General features: G+C 44.4%; 1 protein-coding gene across 1 annotated transcript in view; it reads right to left on the bottom strand.

Annotated features, from left to right (window-relative positions):
• ism1 (isthmin 1) overlaps nt 1-19,853 on the bottom strand; it is a 68,912-nt gene extending 49,059 nt beyond the window's left edge. The window contains exon 1 of the mRNA XM_028820586.2: nt 18,590-19,853. Coding sequence (XP_028676419.1) covers nt 18,590-18,721 — 132 coding nt within the window. The 5' untranslated portion in view covers nt 18,722-19,853. The remainder of the gene's footprint in view (nt 1-18,589) is intronic.
• Nucleotides 19,854-23,824: the final 3,971 nt, after the last annotated feature.

Here is a 23,824-nt window from a genome sequence, read left to right as displayed (position 1 = left end):
AGTATTCAGAGCCTGTCATCTTCTGCATGCTTTGTGTTGCTGATTTCATGCTCAATGAGTGAATTTGCCATTTTTGCCCATCAATCTACACTCAAGAACCCATGATGACAACGTGAAAACATGTTTTCAGGAATGGTTTGCAAATGTGTTAAAAATCAAAAACTGGCATCTCTCATTCATGTAAGGGTTCCAACCCTTACTTAATTCAATACTTTGTAGAAGACCCTTTGGCAGCAATTCCAGCTTTGAGTTTTTCAGGGTAAGTCTCTACATGTTGTACACACCTGGATTTGGGCAGTTCCTCTCAAGCTACGTTAGATTGGATAGGAAACGTCTGCAAGCTTCCATCATCAGGTGTCTCCACAGATGATCTTTGGAGTTTAAGTGTGGGCTTTGGCTGGGCCAGTCAAGGACAGTCGAAGACTTACTACAAAACCACTCCAGTGTCATGCTGAAAGGTGAACCATCACCCCAGTAAAAGGGCATGGTGCACACTGGAGCAGGTTTTTGTCAAGGACCTCTCTCTGTATTTGGCTGCATTCATCCTTCCTTCAGTTTTGACCAATCTTGCTGTCCCTGCCACTGAGCAGCTCACCGATAACATGAGGCTATCACCACCATCCTTCACTGTAGGGATAGTACAGGTAATGACAAGTGCCTGGTCTTTGCCAGACATGGGACTTGGAGTTCTACCAAAACAGGTCAAGTTCTGTCACATCCGACCAGAAAATCTTTTTTCTCATGCTGTCAGAGTCCTTTAAATGCTGTTTGGTGGACTCCAAGTTGGTCTTGGCCACTCTACAGTGAACACTGATCGATGCGGTGCTGCTGAGATGGTCTTCTTCTGTCAGATTCTCTCGTCTCAGCAGAAAACTGAGGAGTTTTTGGGTTCACCTCCCAGACCAAGGCCCTTTAGAAGCAGTTACTTTGTTTGACGAGACAACCAACTCTAGGAAGAGTCCTGGTGGTTGCAAACTTATGCCATTTCACGATTATTGAGGCCAGTGTGCCCCTGGGGTCACTAAAAGCTTTAGAACTGGTTGTATCCCCTTGTCATGATCTGTGCCTCACCATAATTTGATCACAGAAGTCTATGAAAGGTTTGATGGCTTGGTTTTTGTGTTGACTTGCAGTGTGAATTGTGGGGTCTTCTATACAAAGGGGGGCCCTGCCTTTCTAAATGATGTCCAATCAATTTAGTTTGTCACACGTGGACTCAAGTCAAAATCTGGAAATATCTCACAGAGCATTAAAGCAATCTGACCACAGCAAAGGGTTCTGAATATTTACATAATATTTTGAGTTTTAATACATTTGCAAACCTTTACTTTGTCAGTATGGGTTATTGAGTGTAAATGAATGGGCAGAAATGACAAGTTTATCCATTTAAAATGAAATCTACAACACGAGAAAGCGTGCAGAACGTGGAGGGGTCCCAAGACTTTCTCAATCCACCGTATAATTAGTGCAAATTCAAACTGCAGAAATGAGTTTACCAGAGAACTGCAGAGGCAGATGTGAGGGGTGACATTCACACCCCGACTGATTGTTTTTAGGCTTCCTATCTAGCTAAAGATGTGCCGTCTCTCATCACTGAATAACAGTTAATTCAGTCATCTGTCAGTTCAAATGTTAGCATCAGTGGACAGGCCAGTCCGCTCTCAAGTGACCCACCGAGCTCCGGAACATTCAGACCTGTTTCATTATTAAACTTGTAGCACAATTTCTGAGGAACTGAGTAACAAACCACCTGCGCAGTCACTTAGTGTGTTGCCGTTATTTAACCTGACAACGCTGTTTACTTGTTGACTACAAAATAAGCTTTGTTGTTCCATGAAATGGATGCAAGAAGAAAACTCGAAGCACACACCGTACAAAACACCAGCATTACTTTCCGAATTTCTTCAAGTTTAAGTAGGGCTGACTAAAAGCAGCCAATCTGTGATACTGACATGCCTCGTATGCACTGGATTATAATGGACACCAGATGACACAGCAGCTGTTGAAAAGCCTGGCCTCTGCCCCCTGCCATATGGTATTTACAAAACAGAGAAGCAGTCCTCGGACTAATGGAAATGTCATACATCCACTGCCAAAGTACACTCAAACTAGAAAATGACGTGACAGCTGAAAAGCTCCGCAAACCTGTTGCCTCCCCACTCCTGCTACACCAGCACCTCCACACATGCCTCGTTGGCTAAGGCGATCTGCTCCACGAGACTGGGATACAGACGCATATCATGAAGCTCCAGACGCTCAGCAACAGTTTACTTTGTAGACCACCTTTTGCAGCAAGTACCCTCACTACATGTCGTCATACTTCCTTAGGAAGTGGAACTTGACCAAAATTACCAGTCCCTCTTTTGAGATCGATGTAACTGCTGGATTTGGTCTTTGCAGGATGAGCACTGAGTTTGACTCTAAGACACAGTAAATGGCAGCTTCAATGTCAGGCTGTTTTATATGAACAGAATGCTACCCGGCAGACCTTTGACATTCCAGAACACTTTAGCCATGTCCGATCTGAGCTACTCCCACGTGGATGCCACCTGTGTTTTCCAAAATGTGTGTAACTAATAAGCAAAGCAGGGCCGTCTTAACATATGGGCATAATGGGCACTGGCCAGGGGCACCAGGAGCATAGAGGCCTAACGATGTTTCTGATGCATCCATTTTGCTATCAAATGCACTACTTTGCCCGGGGGCCTATGGTGCTGTTAAGACAGCCGTAAGCAAGGGTCCTTATTTATGAGACTGAGAATCTTACTGAATTATGGTTTAGAGTTCTGACTAGTCAGACTCTTGCTGGCTACTGTTATCTGGTTGATTGCCCATTCTAAATCGGTCTGTGTGAGGCACACTTGTAAATTATTAATTGGGTTTATTCATTTATTTGACAAAGACATACCTGTTAGGTTCATTAATGATTCTTAATTCTAAACTGGTCCCGTGTGAATGCGTGCACAGGACTAGCTCCTGTACACTATTTATGATATGATTGGTTCCATTTCTTTTCCCCAATTGGAGCACAGGCAGGTCATGTGACTTACTCAAGGTCACACAGTGGTGTCAGTAATGGGATTTGAACACGCAGCCTCAGGGTTTGAAGTCCAAAGCCTTAACCACTACACCACATGGCCGGCGTGTTTCCAGGCTCACATCCAAAGAGCCCATCCCAGAATTAAAAGGTTCTTCGTCAAGCAATGGGACTTTGAGGAGCCACACAACCCAGTAAAGTGCCATTGTGGTGCCAGGGCTTCTAAGAGTGTAGCTGGCTGGAAGTGAATAAGTAGTTAACTTCAGCCTCCCATGTGTACACCACACTGGCTTCGGTGGAGATTAGGGGGGGTCCGGGCCCCTGAAAAGACACACATGTCACTAAAACAAACCTCCAGTAAAAGTTTGTTTTATTTTTCCAAGGCCACAGATGATGTAAATACACTATATTGCCAAAAATATTGGGACGCCTGCCTTTACACACACATGAACTTTAATGACATCCTATTCTTAATACATTGGGCCATCTTTTCCAGCTCTAACAGCATCAACTCTTCTGGGAAGGCTTTCCACAAGGTGTAGGACCGAGTGTGTTTATGGGATTCTTGACCATTCTTCCAGGAGAATATTTGTGAGGTCAGGCGCTGATGTTGGATGAGTAGGCCTGGGTTGCTCGCAGTCTCCACTCGAATTCATCCCAAAGGTGGTCTGCCAGGTTGAGGTCAGGGCTCTGTGCAGGCCACTGAAGTTCCTCGCTCATCTATTTCTTTATAGACCTTGCACTGGTGTGTGTGCAGTCATGTTGCCATCCCCAAACTGTTCCCACAAAGGTGGGAGCATGAAATTGTCCAAAATGGCTTTGTATGCTGAAGCATTAAGAGTTCCTTTCTGTGGAACTAAGGGACCAAGCCCAACCCCTGAGAAACAACCCCACACCATAATCCCCCCCCTCCAACAAACTTTACACTTGGCACAATGCAGTCAGGCAAGTCCCGTTCTCCTGGCCAGACTCGTCCATTGGATCGTGACTTGTCACTCCAGAGGACACGTCTGCACTGCTCTAGAGTCCAGTGGCATCTGGTGGGCTTTACACCATTGCATCCGACACTTTGCATTGCACTTGGTGATGTCAGGCTTGGCTGCAGCTGCTCGGCCATGGAGACCCATTCCATGAAGCTCTCGCTCTACGCTGCACTGTTCTTGAGCTTTTGGAGGTCTGTAGCCATTGACTCTGCAGAAAGTTGTCAAATTCTGCATACCTCAGCATTTGCTGTTCCTGCTCTATGATTTTACATGGCCTGCCTCTTCATGGCCGAGTTGCTGTTGTTCCTAATTGCTTCCACTTTGTTATAATACCACTAACAGCTGACCGTGGAATATTTAGTAGTGAGGAAATTTCACAAATGGACTTATTGCACAGGTGGCATCCTATCACAGTACCAGGCGTGAATTCACAGAGCTCCTGAGAGCGGCCCATTCTTTCACAAATGTTTGTAGAAGCCAACTGCATGCTGAGCGGCTCGATTTTATATACCTGTGGCCATGGAAGTGATCGGTACACCTGAATTCAATAATTTGGAGGGGGTCCCAATACTTTTGGCAATATAGTGTATGTTAATGATCAACGAATACGGTATTTGAATATATCGTACCTAAGCTGCCCATTTTGCACGTCACCTGCCCTTACAACACTCTACACTACAAACAACACAACAAATTACAGATTCAATGACTGAGAGAGGTCGCTTCATCTTGAAGGTTTTGTTTACAGGATATAACTATTTTCCATGTCAAATAGCCCCTCCTTTCAGCCATACAGACCCCCAAGCCGCTATTTAAATGACTGCAAAGTCACATGCAGGTATGTGTCTGCGTCTCGTGCCGTGTGTACAAAGAGAGGTGCTGCAGTCGGAGAAAACGTCAACCACACGTCACACTCACCTCGGTGACAAAATATTTACTAAACAAAAAAGTGTCTCTTAGATGAAGCAAATAAAAAATGTAAAGTGCTCCAACATTCCATCCATTTCCTAAACCCACTTATCCAGAGCAGAAGCACAGGGAAGCCAGAGCCTAACTCAACAAGTATCAGTGGTTCTTCAGAGCGATGCCAGAGCAGAACCATTTTTGGTTTCCAAAACAGCCATCCACGTGAATGTTCCAGGAAGACCCTCCATAAGTAACCCTACATGGTAACAGATTTGTGAAATATTAAAAAGACTCTTACTTCATGTAATAAGTCAGACTAAGTTCAAGATTTCTTGATCCGTCAGTGTCCTGCCAGGCCGCCAACTACACATTAACGATTCCTGTTTTGTTCACATCACAGAAACCTTTTCAAAGCTCAAAGAACCAACTTCATATTCAAAGAGCCCTTCGCGGAATGAAACTCTTACTTATCAAGGAGTGCTTCTACGAGGAGCCACAAAACCCAGTAAATAAGTTAAAATTAAAAGTGTGAGGTGACACACACTCACACACACATTCACACACACATCAGGGCAGGGCCATCTTAACAGCATTATAGGCCCCCTGGGCAAAGCAGTGCACTGGGCCCCCTACCTACACAACCACTCAGCAAGTCACAACATACATAGATCAGCATGGGCCCCCTGGGCAACTGCCCAGCATCAGGGGACAATTCAGCATTGCCCACCCACCTACCCTGCTTGACTTTCAAAGCAGACCACCCGATCATGTTACACCTGAAAATCATGTCATGCTTATATTTTCTAACATTTTTCAAAATAAGAAAGTGCTTATCCATTTTATTATCAGGCTGATCCAAGATGACTTACAACATTTTCTTGTTCATCAGCTGGACCACAGGCAGGTGCAGTGACATGCTCAGGGTCACACAGTGTTATTATCAGGAGTAGCAGGATTGGAAGAACTTCACATATCTCTACAGCACAAAAAGCTTCACCCTGGAGCTCCAGGTAGGTGGAGTTGACTCAAATGGGCGGTCCAAGTAGGTGGAGTTTGCTCCAATGGGTATCAATAGAGTCGCAGCTGCAGAGCTCCGCCCAGTAACACTATGGTCAAAGCCGCATTCCATTTACACAGGAAGTCAGATGTTGGAGCTGTCGGATGCGACTTTATGCTCAAGTTGGCCATATTCCGGTAAAGCATTCGGAAAAGCAATATGGACACGTCCAGGAAAACCTTTGTTGTGCTTGCCGCACTGGAATAAGCAGCTGTCATTAATACTGCATTACGTGGTCTTTTGCATATTCAAAATACTAATAATAAATGATTCTTTACATAGCACTTTTCTCACTACTCTCCACGCAGGGAGGACCCAGGAAGCAAACCCATGATCTCCCTACTGCAAGGCAGAAGTAACACCACTACGCCACCCGCACCTCAGCAACGTATCCATGGATCGAGGTTGAACAGTGTACTGTGTGTTCAACTGATTTAACGAGACACACATAGTCAGACGGGCTAATAAACCGTATAATACCACAGCTTTCACTGATGCTCACAGTGTACGTCGCCATTTTGGATTGACTTCATAATCTGAAGGCGGACAAACTCAGGCTTTACAGACCAAGTGCGGGTTTCTGAGTTGGAAATTCAACTTAAGGGGGCAGTCCAAGAGAAAATTCCAGAATAGGATCACGGAAACTCCGACTTCCCACTTCAGATGGGATGCAGCATATAAGATGAGGGTTATCTGACCCAAATAATGCCAGGTACTGGCGAGTAAGTTAACTCCACCTACTTGGAGCTCCAGGGTGAAGGTTCCCGAGATGCCAGTCTCACAACTTCAGGGTTTTGAGGTCCACAGCCTTGACCACTACGCCACATTTGCCAGCCGTTATTTTGCTACTAGTATAATAAGCCGACAAACCAACAATAACATTCTCTGTCATTTCAATATCATTAACGGAACTTGTGTCATCATTTTTAATAATTTCAATGTTTTAAATGTATTGTGTGATTGAGGTTGTATTGTAGCCAATTATTCTGAATAATTTATGATAAGTGACTTGGGATATGATGTAAATATAGAACAATACGGTTTTTAATCTAAAAAATGCAATTTTGTTTTATGGGTTGTCTAATCAAGCCAAGCTAAATGTCAAACACCACTCATAAAAGTCCTGGGTCTTTATTGGCACTTTATGGTTCTTTACTGAGTTGTGTGGTTCCTCATAGAGCCATTGCTTGACCAAGCACCATTTAATTCTGGCAAGAGTTCTCTGCATGCGATGTTGGTTCTTTGTACTTTGAAAAACCTCCTAATATGGAGGGCGCAGGGCCGTTTTACCAGCATCACAGACCGCGGGGCAAAGAAGTGTGCTGCGGCCCCTGTTTTGATAGCAAAACTGAAACATATATAGGCATCAGAAACATCGTGGGCCCCTATGCTCCTGGGTTCTGTGCCCACTGTGCCCATATGTTAAGACAGCCCTGTATAGATAGATAGATAGATAGATAGATAGATAGATAGATAGATAGATAGATAGATAGATAGATAGATAGATACTTTATTAATCCCAAGGGGAAATTCACTTACTCCAGCAGCACCTTGCTGATACAAAAAACAATATTAAATTAAAGATTGATAATAATGCAGGTAAAAACAGACAATAACTTTATATAATGTTAACGTTTACCCCCCCGGGTGGAATTGAAGAGTCGCATAGTTTGGGGGAGGAACGATCTCCTCAGTCTGTCAGTGGAGCAGGACGGTGACAGCAGTCTGTCGCTGAAGCTGTTCCTCGGTCTGGAGATGATACAATTTAGTGGATGCAGTGGATTCTCCATAATTGACAGGAGCCTGCTGAGCACCCATCACTCTGCCACAGATCTCAAACTGTCCAGCTCCATGCCAACAATAGAGCCTGCCTTCCTCACCAGTTTGTCCAGGTGTGAGGCGTCTTTCTTCTTAATGCTGCCTCCCCAGCACACCACCGCGTAGAAGAGGGCGCTCGCCACAACTGTATGGCAGGCTACCTAGCGAGACACTAACAGATTAAGAAAAGCAGGACTAAAGTGTGTGGACCTGTGTTACTGGATGTATGTAGCAGGACTTCTTTTGAAGTCATGAGCCACTGGTATTTCCGAAATCTGTTACCATCGATTTATGGTTATTCACAGTTTGGAGCTTGTTACTGGTCTAGATAAATAAACGGTTCTTTCTGGAAGCTCCATATGGATCAGTCTTTTGGGAACTAAAGATGGTTCCCCTATGGCATCGCTCTGAAGAACCGCTCTGGCACCTTTATTTTTAAGTGTGTCCGCCAAGGCACACTGGGCTTTAGGAATCTGATTTTAAAAAGTCTGCAGTTGTAACTGTGGCGGGGCTCATACACGAGATGGAGACGCCCTTATCTGATCAGTCACTTAAGCCGATTAAGTTCTTCTTACGCTCGACTGGCCAAGTTGGACGCACGTGAGTGCGGACCTGAGTTTGCATCCCCAGCGCCCAGGTCTAAAATCACATCCACGAATTTACGTTGGCTCAGAAATATTGGATACTGGAACGAGCGTCCATGCGCATGCACTGTACGCACTGGATGTTGCCAGCAGGTGGCGCCTTCGACGGGCGTTCACCCTGTTAGCAATTTAAAGATTTCTCATCCATTTTTTTTTCCTAACACTCCTTAGAAGAGATTAACCTTAAAAGCAAAGCAGCGCTCATTTGGTCAGCTCTGACTGTCGGCTTACTGAAGGCACCTTTGTTCTCGTGCTGCATCCCCATTCCTTCGAGGGTGCCCCCTAACAGCCACTGGAGAGTGTCACATTACCTAGAAAACAATACGCGGATCCAACACCTGTGTGGGAATAAAAGTTCAGGAATGGAAAGGACCCCTGCTACCGTTCCCATGCACCCTTCGACGACTGGGTCTTCCCCTGCATAATTTACCGCACCGATGTGATGCTGGGATACGGGGTTTGGGGGGTCTGGGTGGATGTTCAAGGGTGGAGCGCGGCACACCTCCCGAGCACATCAAGGTGATGCCAGCTTGGACGGGGCTCACCACGCGATTGACAAAGCGTCCTGATTTACGGAGCGATGCGGTTTTCCTCCTTGCCTTTCCTTTCCTTTCCCATACTCCCCCGCTCCACATTTCAGACATAGTTCTCATGTTTGTCGTGGCTCTCATTCTTGCTACAGTCCCCTTCTCGCGTTTAATCAAGATTTACCTTCTGACCCCTGGAAAAGTACATGTGCCTGAAATGAGAAGCGGCGGCTCCACGCCAAAGAGGCCGCATGCGCCCCCTTTCGACACCTTGAAAACCATGGGATGATGATGGGGGGGGGGGGGGAACCTGTCGTGCAGAGTGAGAAGGCGGGATGAAATATTAACCCTCGTAGGAAGTCCAAGCCAAGCACAAAGAAAGACATTAATAGCGTGCTGCTCCTCGACAGGAAGCTTGGGTGACATTGATGGAGCCACGATGACAGCATGGTGCCAGCACTATAATGATCCCCCCGGGGCCAGCAGCGCATATCTCCCTGACCCTGCCCTGTCTGCAGCCAGAAGCTCCTACTATTCATTTACAAGACCCCGCCACTCGGGTTACAGCCTTCACTGCAGGAGACATGCTGGGAGGCGAGCTGGCCCTGGAAATGGGCAGCGGGCAGGTGCTCTTGCTCTCTTGGCCTCCTGCTTCTTCTTCTTCTTTCTAAATGCCTTAATTAGGCAAAACACTCTGTCATCAGTAAGTGAGGCCACAGTTAAGGCGGCACACATCACTCCTGGGGCGGAAGGAACGTGCCTCACCTGCACAGGTGGAGCCCAGCTATGCGCACACAAGATGGCGAAGTCTTGGCACCGTTCTCCACTTTGTGTGTATAGAAAGCACTGCCACAATCAGTGATGCGGCTCTTCATGGGACAAAGCAGGTCTGTACGTGCAGGCATAAACATCCGCTGCTAAGAATCCATTGTCGTGCTATTGACTTGAGTGGCATGACACCATGGGGCTGCATAGGATCGCAGAAGCTCTTCAATGCCCTCCAGTGCCTGCTCATCATGGCTTTCATGACACCATGATTGGGAAGTAAAAAGTCCATGAGAGAAGACAATTCGGCATAATGATGTGGCACCAAGTGTGAACTATTAGAATCGAGCAGTCAGTCATTATCCAACCTGCTATATCCTAACACAGGGGTCTGCTGGAGCCAGCACAGGGCACAAGGCAGGAACAAACCCCTGGCAGGGTGCCAGCCCACCACAGGGCACACGCACACACACATACCAAGGACAATTTAGGGTAGCCAGTGCACCTAACCTGCATGTCTTTGGACTGTGGGAGGAAACCCACACAGACACATGCAAACTCCACGCAGGGAGGACCTGGGAAGTGAACCCAGGTCTCCTAACTGCGCGGCAGAAGCACTACCACTGCGCCACCATGCCGCCCTAGAATCGACCATTTCAAAGTTATTTCATTATCTACTATACCTTGTTCAGCCACCTACTCATCCGTTTTAAAATTAGTAAGTTCTAGAACACTCTTACAAATAAAGGTGCCAGAGTGCTTCTTCAGAGCGATGCCATAGGAGAATCAATTTTGGTTCTCAAAAGACCCAAACCCACGTGAAGGTTCCAGAAAGAACTTTTATGCTATTTAGAGCCATAACAGGCTCCATACAGTAAACAAACATGAGTGGATGGTAATAGATTTGTGAAATTCCAGTGGGTCCTGATTGAAAAAGGACTCTTGGTCCATACGTCCAGCGACACAGGCTAAATCCTGGTTTTCTTAATCTCTTAGTGTCCTGCTAGGTAGCCCGCCATACATTAAAGATTTTAGTTTTTGTTTTCTACATATTCCACTTCTTCAAAGCACAACGGACCAACTTCATATGCAAAGAATGCTTCCCAGAATGAAGTGGAGCTTAGTCAACCAATGGTTCTTACAAGAACCACACCACCCAGTAAAGAACCATTATTTTTAAGAGTGTGGATGGGACATCACCTGTCCATTATGTGGCACACACGTTCTTAAATTGACGTCACTCACACTGTGACGTTACGTTTTACAGCTTAATCCAACTCCAGGTCAAAGTAAGCATGGTTGGGCTGACACTCCATGACAGGGGAGGGGACCTCTGGGCTCCTTCAGATCGAGAGGAGAGGTATGGGCATGTGGTAAGGATGCCCCCTGGGTGCTGCTCTGCACACATCCCATTGGTCGGTGACCCTGTGGTAGACCCTGGACATGCTGATTGCTGGCCTGCTGCCATCGTGACCTTCAACTGGAAAAGTGGTTCAGAAAATGAGATGAGCTCCCCATCCATCCATCTTCCTCACCCATTTATTGAGGGCCGCTGGAGCCTATCCCCACATCATAAGAGCGCAAGGCAGGAGCAACACCTGGACAGGATACCGGCCTCTCACAGTCGAAGATTACAGGTCTGATCTCACACTATTTATTGCCTTAACATTTCAACAGCACAATCCAGGAGGCTGAACACCCAGAGCACTGGGACCAGACGGAGCAACAACAACAACATTTATTTCAACAGCATGTTTTCATACAAATGATGTAGCAACAAAGAATGAAGTATGGTCCGATGGCCAGTAGGACAGAAAAAAACAAAACAAAGCAAAACAAAAAACTCCAAAGGGCTGAAGAAAAAAAAAAACAAAATCTGCAAGGGTTCCGAGGCCACGTGACCACCCAGCCCCAACTGGGCATTCTATGTAACATAAATGATTGAAATCAGTCCTCATGGTTTACAGGCTTCACATGGAAGAATTACACGATGATTATGGTCATGTGGACTTCTGGCCTTCAATCCATCAGATGACCATTCCCAAAAAGTCAGGCCCTGATCCCCTGAGTTGAACCCATCTCTCAATGCACTTTACTGTGCGGGCTTGATCTAACTTCCAATCAGCTGATAAACTGACACCAGCGAGCAGAGGATGAGGGTCTCCACGTGTGCATCTGCTACTCACACCATCCAGACAGCTAAAAGCCGCCATGTCTTGTGAGGAGCTCTAGGCTTGAGAACGCTGGCTACCTTAAAGGTCCATCTTCTGCACTGTTGTTCTCCTCCTACATAAACCGTCCGAGATGCCTTCAGGTAGTGTAGATTTTGAAAATGAGGGATGGCACAATGCTTAGCACCTAATGCCACCACCACAATTTTCTTAATGGATGCAATACCAAGGTTGTGTCATGTCTAGATTTTAAGGACTAGTTCAGCATAAAGCTGGAGACTCTGCGCTGCAGGAAAGTAAGTTGAGATGGTATGGATGTGTGATGAGGAAGGACAATGAAGAAAGAGAGTGATGGGAATGGAAGTAACAGGGGGAAGAGAAAGTGAGGGAGGCCAGAGAGGAGGTGGATGGATAAAGGAAAAGAAGATCTGAAAGAAGAGGGATTGACTGGCGTGGAGGTGCAGGACCGAGCTGTATGGGGAATGTCGATCAAACACATCGACCCCACATAGAAGTGGGAAAGGAGGAAGAGGAAGAAGTAGTTTAACAACTGAATGTGAGTCGTTCTGAGAATCTGTGACAGCCTGTAGCTGAAAATGACGGCTCTACTACGTGCACAATAGACGGGAAAGCAACGTTAACCAGATAAGGCGTCCTTCACGGTAAAGCCCATCTCACGCTCCTTATAACGCAGTTAATAACAGTTGCCCTGTTACCCCCATTAACGTCACCTTCTGTGAATTTCTGTCAGACTGATAATGGCTTTGATGACAGGTTCTCGTTGCTTAGCAGAGATGACCATGTCTCGCGTTCTCCTGTTTGGTTTAAAGCTTGTCACTTGTGAAGACCAACTGTGAAGCGTTGCTGTGTACTTGCTTCAAACAGACCCCTGAATGGAGTCAGTCGATTGTATTCACCTCTTTTGTAAGTCACTTTGGTTGAAAGCATCTGCTAACCCTAACCATAACAGTTTTTGTAGCTACCATATTATCCTGAAAATTGCCGAACCTGTCTGGAAACCCCAAGGCTGCCCATTCGATCCCAGCCTCAGCTAAATGGAAGACCCCTCAATCTGACTGCACTCAGACTGGAAATAAAATCATCCAGATAGACCCTTGCTTCGCTCACTACAGAATCCGTTAAAGTTTGTAGTAAATAAAACAAAATATATGAAATTCAGCTCAAGTGTGTCACTTTTGGAAATGCAAAGCTCAATTTCTAAATAACGGCCGAGGAAGTGCATGAGCACTGGCAGCGAGTGGGCACTTCAGCTCTTAAGCACAGCATTGGGACAAATCAAAGATGCCCAACTTAAATGGACGCAGAGCACAAAGTCAGAACATCTGTCTCTTGTAAAGAAGGGCGAGGCACAAGACGTTAAATTCAATTTAGGACCTCGGCTCCCTAATTTTTCACAACTTTCGCACAGGGGCAAAAGAAGTGCCATCCTCCATCCCTGTGACCATCCCTGATGTGAGCTGCCGAACTGCACAGGTCACTCAACTGCTGTCCTGTCGTGTCATATTCTAACCTGAATAATACAGACCGGGGTCATGAGTTTGGGGTGCTGGAGCCTCTCCCAGCTAGCATAGGGCGCCAGTCCATCACAGGGCACACACACCAATTTGGCATCACCAATTCACCTAACCTGCATGTCTTTGGACCGTGGGAGGAAACCCACATGGACACGGGGAGAACAAGCAAACTCCACGCAGAGATGCCATCCCAGGTCTCCTTGCTACGAGGCAGCAGTGCTAGTACTGCACCACCATGCCACCCTTACAGCCATTATAGCCATTTCCTAAACCTGCTTAATTCATAGGGTTCTTCAGAACGATGCCATTTTTGGGTCTCAAAAGAACCATCCACATGAAGGACATTTGAAAGAACCTTTTATTTAGATTTGCAACAAACTTCTTAAATAATCATGAACAGATAAGGGAGGGTGGCATAATGGCACAGTGGTATGGCTGCTGCATCTTAAAAAAATGAAACCAGGGTTTGTGTCCCGGGGGCTCCCTATGTGGAGCTCAAATGTTCTCCATGTGCTCATGGGGTTTCTCCCTCAGTCCAAAGACATGCATGCTCTTCAGAGTGGTGCCAGAGGAGGACCTCCCAAAAGACACGTTCACATGAAGGTGCTAGAAAAAAAACATTTATTTATTTACGTCCATAACAAGCTCCATACGATAAGTAACCGTGACTAGCTGACAACAGATTTGTGAAATACCAATGGCTGACGGTGACTTCAAAAGGACTCTCGCTGCATACAATCACACAGGCTACGTCCAGATTTTAAGAACAGGTAGCCTACCATACAGTAAAGATTTTCTTTTTCTACATATTAGGCCAACTTCATACGCAAAGACCCCTTCCCAGAATGAAAGCAACGGCTCTATGAGAAACCACAGAACCCAGTAAAGAACCATAAGGTGCCATTAAAGAGCCAGATGTAAATTGGAAATGTGTGTGTGTGAATGTGTGTGTTTATCTGTGTGTGTGTGCGTATATGTGGGTGTATGCGTGCGTGTGTATTTGTGTGTGTGAATGTGTGTGTTTATCTGTGTGTGTGTGTGCATATATGTGGGTGTATGTGTGCGTTTATCTGTGTATGCGTATGTGTATGTGCGTATGTGTGTGTATGTGTGTGTTTATCTCTGTGTGTGCGTATGTGTGTGTTTGTTTGAGTGTGTGTGTGTGCGTATATGTGGGTGTATGCGTGCGTGTGTGTGTGTGTATGTGTGTGTTTATCTGTGTATGCGTATGTGTGTGTGCGTATGTGTGTGTATGTGTGTGTTTATCTGTGTATGCATATGTGTATGTGCGTATGTGTGTGTATGTGTGTGTTTATCTCTGTGTGTGCGTATGTGTGTGTTTGTTTGAGTGTGTGTGCGTATATGTGGGTGTATGCGTGCGTGTGTGTGTATGTGTGTGTTTATCTGTGTATGCGTATGTGTGTGTGTGTTTATCTGTGTGTGTGCGTATGTGTGTTTGTTTGAGTGTGCGTGTGTATGTGTGTGTGCGTATGTGTGTGTTTATCTGTGTGTGTGTGCGTATATGTGGGTGTATGCGTGCGTTTATCTGTGTATGCGTATGCGTGTGTGTGTGTTTGTGTGTGTGTGTATGTGTGTGTTTATCTGTGTATGCGTGTGTGTGTGTGTGTTTATCTGTGTGTGTGCGTATGTGTGTGTGTATTTGAGTGTGTGTTTGTGTGTGTATGTGTGTGTGTGTGTATGTGTGTGTATGCGTGTGTGTTTGTGTGTGTATGCATGTGTTTGTGTGTATTTATCTGTGTACGTATGCGTGTGTTTTATCTGTGTGTGTGTTTGTGTGTGTGTTTATCTGTGTGTGTTTGTATGTGTTTGTGCGTATTTGTGTGTGCGTATGTGTGTGTATGCGTGTTTGGGTGTGTGTGTGTGTGTTTATCTGTGTGTGTGCGCGTGCGTGTGTTTGTGTGTATGCGTGTGTGTGTTGACCCTGTGATGGACCAGCGTCCTGTCCAGGGTTTGTTCCTGCCTTGTACCTGACGCCTGCTGCGCCGATAGGCCTCACCGGACAGATGGTGACAGCTTTGTGAAATACCAGTAAATAAGGAATTCTCGCTCCACACAATCACAGGCCAAGTCGAGTTCTTCTCCATCTGCCAGCATCCTCAGACTTCTAGACGTTAAAGATTTCTGTTTAGTTCTTTTCAAAGCTCAAAGAAACAAACTCCATGCTAAAGAATGAAACGGTTCTTTGACCGAGCTATGGTTCTATCCACGGCGCCACTCAACCCGGTCAAGTGCCATTAACGAACCACTAGGGGGCAACAGATAAGAGAGGAACCCGCCCAGGACGGAGGGCCGCTCCAGCTCCGTGGTTTGGACATCTGTCCATTGATAGCAAAGTAAATGTTTTTTTGTTTTGTTTTACTTTTTTTTATATTGAAAACCACAATAAATATGCCTCCATTAACCTCCGTTACGTTGAATCTTCCACATTAGTTTCCCATGTGCTACATTTGGAAAGCTGTTGCTGATTCTTAATGTATTTAACATATGGCCACCATAACCGTAACCCCCAACACATCTACCATCACAGTCTGAATTTATTTTTGTGTCTGTATCACCAAAGCAATAAAAACAATTGGACGTTAAGTGCGCAAGCGGCAAGTTTATTATACGACCCCACTGTTCGTTACTATAGTAGCGGAAAGGTTCGGAGGGCTTAATTACGGTGAGATTTCAGTGGAGAAGGAAGTATTAAAATCACCGTGAGCACAGACCTGGGTGAAGGAGCGCGCCGTTTACTTATTATGTTTATCTAAAGCCGCTTACAGCAGCGGAGGTACAGTAACTTGGTGTTGTTTCCCGACTGGAGCGCAGGCAGGTGAAGTGGCTTCCTCAGGGTCACACGGCGCCAGTAGCGGTGTTTGATCCCACAGCCTCAGGGTTTCCCGTCTATATTCTAATCCACTTTATAAAAGGTGACTCCTTAAAAAGTGAGCAGCGTTCCCACCCTGGCAGCGCTTAAAACCCAAATTAGAGTGGGCTCCCCTCGAGCTATAGGGGTCTTCTGGTTGGCGGCGTTCTGTTCTTTCTGCCCAGTGTATTCCATTAGCGGCTTATGACGCTCTGCGATGTGCTGGCGTCCATCCTATGACAATCATGGAGTAAAGACCCCCTTGATTTTTTTTAACAGAACCCCCGGGCGCGGGTCGTCCGCTTTCCTATAATCATTTACCTGCAAAAACGGATGGCTGGAACGGCGGCCTTTGAACACGCAGGAAGTTATCAGTTGGATTTATTTTGGGAGGAATGGACACCCCGAAGGCGCGTCTGACCCCCGCTCGGTCTCCCTCCATTACGCTGGAAAATGCAAACCTGTCTGTTGGGTTTATTGCGGTTTGGCACCTGCGATGTTCGTCTTTCTTTGTTCAGAGCACTCGGTATTCTGCTAAACTGGGTGACGCTCGCTTAAATCTGACGGGTGTCTGTCTCGGAGGAGGATGTCACATTTTACCCGTCGATGCTGAAGATTAAAACGTTTCTGCTGGATTTTGAGGGGCTTCCAGAGGGGGTAAACGTTGAACATTATTCAAGTTATTGTCTGTTTTTTACCTGCATTTTTTTATTACTCTTTAATTTTATATTTTTTGCTGCTGGAGTATGTGAATTTCCCCCTGGGATTAATAAAGTATCTATCTATCTATCTATCTATCTATCTATCTATCTATCTATCTATCTATCTATCTATCTATCTATCTATCTATCTATCTATCTATCTAATACAAACCAGCAGATTCTCATTCGGACCCTCTCTGAACCGCGCACTCCTAAAAATAAAAGTGCCAGAGCGATGCCACAGGGGGACAACTTTTGATCCCCAAAAGATCCACCCTCATCAACATTCAAGAAAGAATCTTTTATTTATGTGGATCCTTAACAGGTTCCATATAGTAAATAACCATGAAGAGATAGTAACAGATTTGTAAAATACCAATGGCTCCTGATTTGAAAAGCTCTCTCATGCATGCAAGTCACAGCCCTGGTTTTCTTAATCTGTTAAGTGTCCTGCTAGGTAACCCACCATACATTAAAGGTTTTGTTTGTACAGATTAGGACGTTTTTCAGAGCGCACTAAACAAAGAACCCGGAATGAAATGATTCTTTGTTAATCAAAACCACAGAACCCAGTAAAGAACCAGGATATGTATGAGTGCGGGTCAGTTCCAGTTAGACACAAAGGTATTAACAAATGGACGGGAAGCCACGCTATAACAGGGTAGACAGACACTCCGTCATGTCACTTCCCACCCAAAGTCACCTGATGAACCGGGGGCTTATGATGCTCTTAGGAAGGCCCTTTTTTGTGGAACCTGGTTGAGCCGCACCATTTGCAGTTTTGCACCATACAGTCCATGGCAATTTAGAAACCCTCGGTGGTGCCCCCTTTTCCCTTGCAGCCCAAACTAAAGCACGTGCTTATTTTGTTTAATGGTTCATCCTGCCCAACGCCATGCAGCCACACTCTTGAAATTAAAGGTGCCAGAGAGATGCCAGAAGGGAAACCGGGTTTGGATCCCAAATGACTAGTCCACGTGAAGATTTCAGAGAGAACTTGTATCTGTTTAGACCCATAACAGCAGTTAAATAACCGATTTACGAAGCACCAATGGCTCCTAATTTTGAAAGGACTCCTGCTGCATAGGTTTTCTTAACCTGTTAGTATCCTGCTACTTAGTCTGCCATACACTTAAGATTTCACTTATACATACTCGGAGGTTTTTCAAAGCACAAATTATTTTCCCAGAATGAAATGGCGCTCTGTCAAGCAAGGGTTCTGCGGGGGACCCCATGCAGTGCCATTGAAGAACCGGTGTACACGAGCGAACAGTTACACTTGTAGGTCTCATCTTAAAGCTCCGCTAACGTCTACTGTCCGACTCTACTTAAAGCCCACCCAATGGACGGCCACGGCGGCCCTGATCTCAGTCCCGTAGTGTATCGCTACAGCGCTGCCATCAGTCGCCCATGTAGTCGAGTGAAACTCATTGTTATAACTGAACATCCGTCATTCTTCAGCTTATTCGGATTGTCACAACGGACAAGCGCAATGAGCAGACAACCCCCCCCCCCCCCCTCCCCAAATGCCGATCGGGTACAAGGCGGAGACAATGACGGTGACTTTTGCGCTCACCTGTGCGGCGTCTTTGTCGCCGATGTGACTGGCATTTCCCGATTGCAGGGGGCTACTCTTGAGGACGGTGATATGTAGGGTCAGGAGAAGCAGTCCAATAAGCAGAAGGATCTCTGCCACCAGCCGCACCATCCTCTTGAGCCGAGCGGATTTTGGACACTGCGGGGAAGCTGTGGCACCCCCTCCCGCGGGAGAGACCCCGCTCTCCGGATCCGCCGGGGACGAGGATCCCGCACACCACCGCGGAGCCACTTCGGGATTCACTGATGCAAACCCAAGGAAAAGGTGAAAAAAAAGAAAAGAAAAGAAAAAAGAAGGGTGGAGACGGCCCTTGAGAGCTCTATACTGGGTGTACGAATGTCAGCTACAGGTGGGCTCAACACCCTTTCCAAGTTTGACACCCAAAGGGTTTATCAAAGTGTATTGGGGGCGGGGGGAGGCATACAAAAAAAACCAAGAAAAACTTTCGCTGAACTCTAAATGCAGTCCATCGTCCACGCAAAGCATCCAAGCATTCCAAGGTGGCTGGGATTTGCTGCGTGATGTCCAAGCAGAGAAGTGCAAACGTCAGCGTAACGGGGCAACTTTTTTATCCGATCAATGTATTGGTTCGTCAAGCTCTGATGAGGGGGGTGATCCGTTTAGTCCAATTGTCCCATGAAGATGCGAAGGCAGTCCGTGTGAACACACGCGAAATCACTTTGGATCGCTGAGCCAGAGAAGCAGTCGCGGGAGGTCCCTCCGGTCAGGCGAACTTGTAGCAGCGTGGATGTCGGCTGGGCTGCCTCTCACCGCGCAGGTATCTCTGGATAGACGTCTGCTGCACCCCTCAGCATGTTGCCATCCAGTCGCTCCTCTCCGCACCGGCTGACTTCCAGACGCTCTTTTTGAAACGAATAGTTGCCTGGTTTGTGCCCATCTCAGTGGATCGACTTAACACCAAAAAGGTGGCTTCAGATGACCCAGCGAAGGGGACAGAGTAAACTCCAGTCATATTCGCAATGTGTCAGCCTGATGCTCCAGCCGCCGCCAGCCAAAAGCGCCGCATTACCTCCGCTCTGCTCGCTGTGCCCCTTGATTTGTCACCAGATTTCTCTCCTGGAGCACTCGGACCTCCTCGCCCCCTCCTCCTCCTCTCTCTCTCTTTCTCTTTAGTCCTCAGCACGCCGATCGCTCCTGTTTTTATACTCCTCGGCGCTGGTTTGCTGTCAAGCACCCCTCCCCCTATTGTTAACCCTTCTGGTCCCTGGCCGCACGTCCGCGTCACTCGCTTTCCGTCCCATTCACTGCCGAGTTGCGCTATCGGCAGGACGTATCCGATGTCACCCAAGCAGTCGGGAAGACACACAAAGTGAGGCGACTCACCTACAGACAAAATCCGCGCACTGGAGCGCTTGAATCTTCTCTTTCGCTCTCCTGTGTGTCTTTGCAGCTTGGAGTGTATAGGCTGGCTGCGACAAATGAGCTGAAAATCGGATCTGCGCTGTTTGGAGTTCGTTTAGAGGAGCGTCTGATGATGAAGAAAGGAAAACTCCATGAACATCTTCACAGGCCGAGTTAACATCTCAGCTCCTTTAAATCATAACCACTCTTTATCCCGTAGTCTCCATATGAGCAGCTTGAACAAGGCAGGAAGCTTTTCCTGAAAGAAAGAAAGAAAGAAAGAAAGAAAGAAAGAAAGAAAGAAAGAAAGAAAGAAACTTTATAATAGAGAATGCCTTATAGATAGATAGACAGAAAGAAAGAAAGATATAGATAGATAGATACAAAGAAAGGAAGAAGCTTTATGATAGGAAGATAGAAAGAAAGAAACATAGATAGATATAGACAGATAGAAAGGAAGAAGCTTTATAATAGATAGAAAATGCCCCATTTAATAGATAGATAGATAGATAGACAGATAGAAAAAATACAATAATAGAAAATGCCTTATATAATAGATCGAAAAGGCGCTTTATAATAGGAAGATAGAAAGAAAGAAGCTTTATAATAGATAGAAAATGCCCTATTTAACAGATAGATAGATAGATAGATGGATAGGCACTATATAATAGATAGATAGATATGAAAGGCACAGTGTGATAGATAGATAGATAGATAGATAGATAGATAGATAGATAGATAGATAGATAGATAGATATGAAAGGCACAGTGTAATAGATAGATAGATAGATAGATAGATAGATAGATAGATAGATAGATAGATAGATAGATAGATAGATAGATATGAAAGGCACAGTGTGATAGAGAGATAGATAGATAGATATGAAAGGCACAGTGTGATAGATAGATAGATAGATAGATAGATAGATAGATAGATAGATAGATAGATAGATAGATAGATAGATAGATAGATAGATATGAAAGGCACAGTGTGATAGATAGATAGATAGATAGATAGATAGATAGATAGATAGATAGATAGATAGATAGATATGAAAGGCACAGTGTGATAGATAGATAGATAGATAGATAGATAGATAGATAGATATGAAAGGCACAGTGTGATAGATAGATAGATAGATAGATAGATAGATAGATAGATATGAAAGGCACAGTGTGATAGAGAGATAGATAGATAGATATGAAAGGCACAGTGTGATAGATAGATAGATAGATAGATAGATAGATAGATAGATAGATAGATAGATAGATAGATAGATATGAAAGGCACAGTGTGATAGATAGATAGATAGATAGATAGATAGATAGATAGATAGATAGATAGATAGATAGATAGATATGAAAGGCACAGTGTAATAGATAGATAGATAGATAGATAGATAGATAGATAGATATGAAAGGCACAGTGTGATAGATAGATAGATAGATAGATAGATAGATAGATAGATATGAAAGGCACAGTGTGATAGATAGATAGATAGATAGATAGATAGATAGATAGATAGATATGAAAGGCACAGTGTAATAGATAGATAGATAGATAGATAGATAGATAGATAGATAGATAGATATGAAAGGCACAGTGTGATAGATAGATAGATAGATAGATAGATAGATAGATAGATAGATAGATAGATAGATAGATATGAAAGGCACAGTGTAATAGATAGATAGATAGATAGATAGATAGATAGATAGATAGATAGATAGATAGATATGAAAGGCACAGTGTGATAGAGAGATAGATAGATAGATAGATAGATAGATAGATAGATAGATAGATAGATAGATAGATAGATAGATATGAAAGGCACAGTGTAATAGATAGATAGATAGATAGATAGATAGATAGATAGATATGAAAGGCACAGTGTGATAGATAGATAGATAGATAGATAGATAGATAGATAGATAGATAGATAGATAGATATGAAAGGCACAGTGTGATAGATAGATAGATAGATAGATAGATAGATAGATAGATAGATAGATAGATAGATAGATAGATATGAAAGGCACAGTGTGATAGAGAGATAGATAGATAGATAGATAGATAGATAGATAGATAGATAGATAGATAGATAGATAGATATGAAAGGCACAGTGTAATAGATAGATAGATAGATAGATAGATAGATAGATAGATAGATATGAAAGGCACAGTGTGATAGATAGATAGATAGATAGATAGATAGATAGATATGAAAGGCACAGTGTGATAGATAGATAGATAGATAGATAGATAGATAGATAGATATGAAAGGCACAGTGTGATAGATAGATAGATAGATAGATAGATAGATAGATAGATATGAAAGGCACAGTGTAATAGATAGATAGATAGATAGATAGATAGATAGATAGATAGAAAAAATACAATAATAGAAAATGCCTTATATAATAGATCGAAAAGGCGCTTTATAATAGGAAGATAGAAAGAAAGAAGCTTTATAATAGATAGAAAATGCCCTATTTAACAGATAGATAGATAGATAGATGGATAGGCACTATATAATAGATAGATAGATATGAAAGGCACAGTGTGATAGATAGATAGATAGATAGATAGATAGATAGATAGATAGATAGATACTTTATTAATCCCCAAAGAGATCGCAGGGTTATAGCAGCAGCCATAAATAGGGCGCATATACAATAAGAAGGAGGATCATAATCTTAAGTAAGTTAGCAATGTGTACAAATACAGATACTCGTATGGCAAGAATGCTCTCTAAGTTATTTCACGAGGCGGTGTTCAGCGCAAAGTGATTAGCAATAACATAGAATAGATAATCATATTCTCATCACTGGAGAAATAACAGAACAGTTACATCTTTAGGCAAGTTCAAAACAAGATGATTTCGTCTCCACGGACTCCATGCGAACCCATTTCCTTTTACTTTGCCTAACTTTACTATGTTATAAAGTCCCTTATTTATGTAAAGTGACCTGCAAATTATCAGTCAGTTTCACTTTTTATTGTCCTCAATCCGATTCTTCCCTAAACTTAAAGGTACCAAAGAGGTTCTTCAGAGCGCAGTCATTTTTGCTTCCCAAAGGTCCATCCACATGAAGGTTTCAGGGGAGATCTTTTATTTATTTCGATTTGTTACAAGTTTCCTAATTAGCCATGAACAGATGACGACAGATTTGCGAAATGGGTTCCTGACTTTAAACGGACTACGTTTCGGTTTTCTTGCTCTGCCAGTGCCCTGCTAGGTATCCTGTGAAGCTCTTTGTCTTCTGTCCACATACTGGGGACCTCAGCTTCAAATGCTAATAATCTTTGCTAGAATGAAATGGTTTCTTTGTCAAGCAATGGCGAACCACAGTGATGTGCCGTAGTCGAGGGTGTAGGATGCTTCAATGATGTTTTGAGAACAAAAGAAATTACTCGACAATATCAGGTTGGACCCTCCACAGACACTTTGTGCGTCATTTGTATTTCTGATCGTGCGGTACACCCGGCGAATGTGACGGGGGTCCCAGTAATCTTAAGAATAAGGTGGTTCTTCAGAACGATCGAGAAACATTTTCTGATCTCAAAAAGAACCATCCACACCTAAATTCCAGAAAGAATCTTTATTTATTGAGACAGGTTCCATAAATAACTCTGAACAGATGATCACAGATTTGTGAAATACCAGTGGGGTTCGTGATGTTACAAGGACCCCGATTTCAGGTTTTCTTGATCTGCTTTATCTTCTAGGTAGCCTCCTATACACTGAAGACTTATGTTTTCTCCATATTTTTAAAGCCCAAATATCCAGTTTTGTATGTGGTGAACCCTAGTATGTCAAGCAATGGTTCACCACGTAGGCCAGTGAGGCA

This window comes from Erpetoichthys calabaricus, chromosome 15 (assembly GCF_900747795.2).
Source record: "Erpetoichthys calabaricus chromosome 15, fErpCal1.3, whole genome shotgun sequence".
Classification (NCBI taxonomy): Eukaryota; Metazoa; Chordata; class Cladistia; order Polypteriformes; family Polypteridae; genus Erpetoichthys; species Erpetoichthys calabaricus.
Note: the sequence above shows the minus strand (reverse complement) of the source record. Positions and strands in the feature narration are given on the sequence as shown.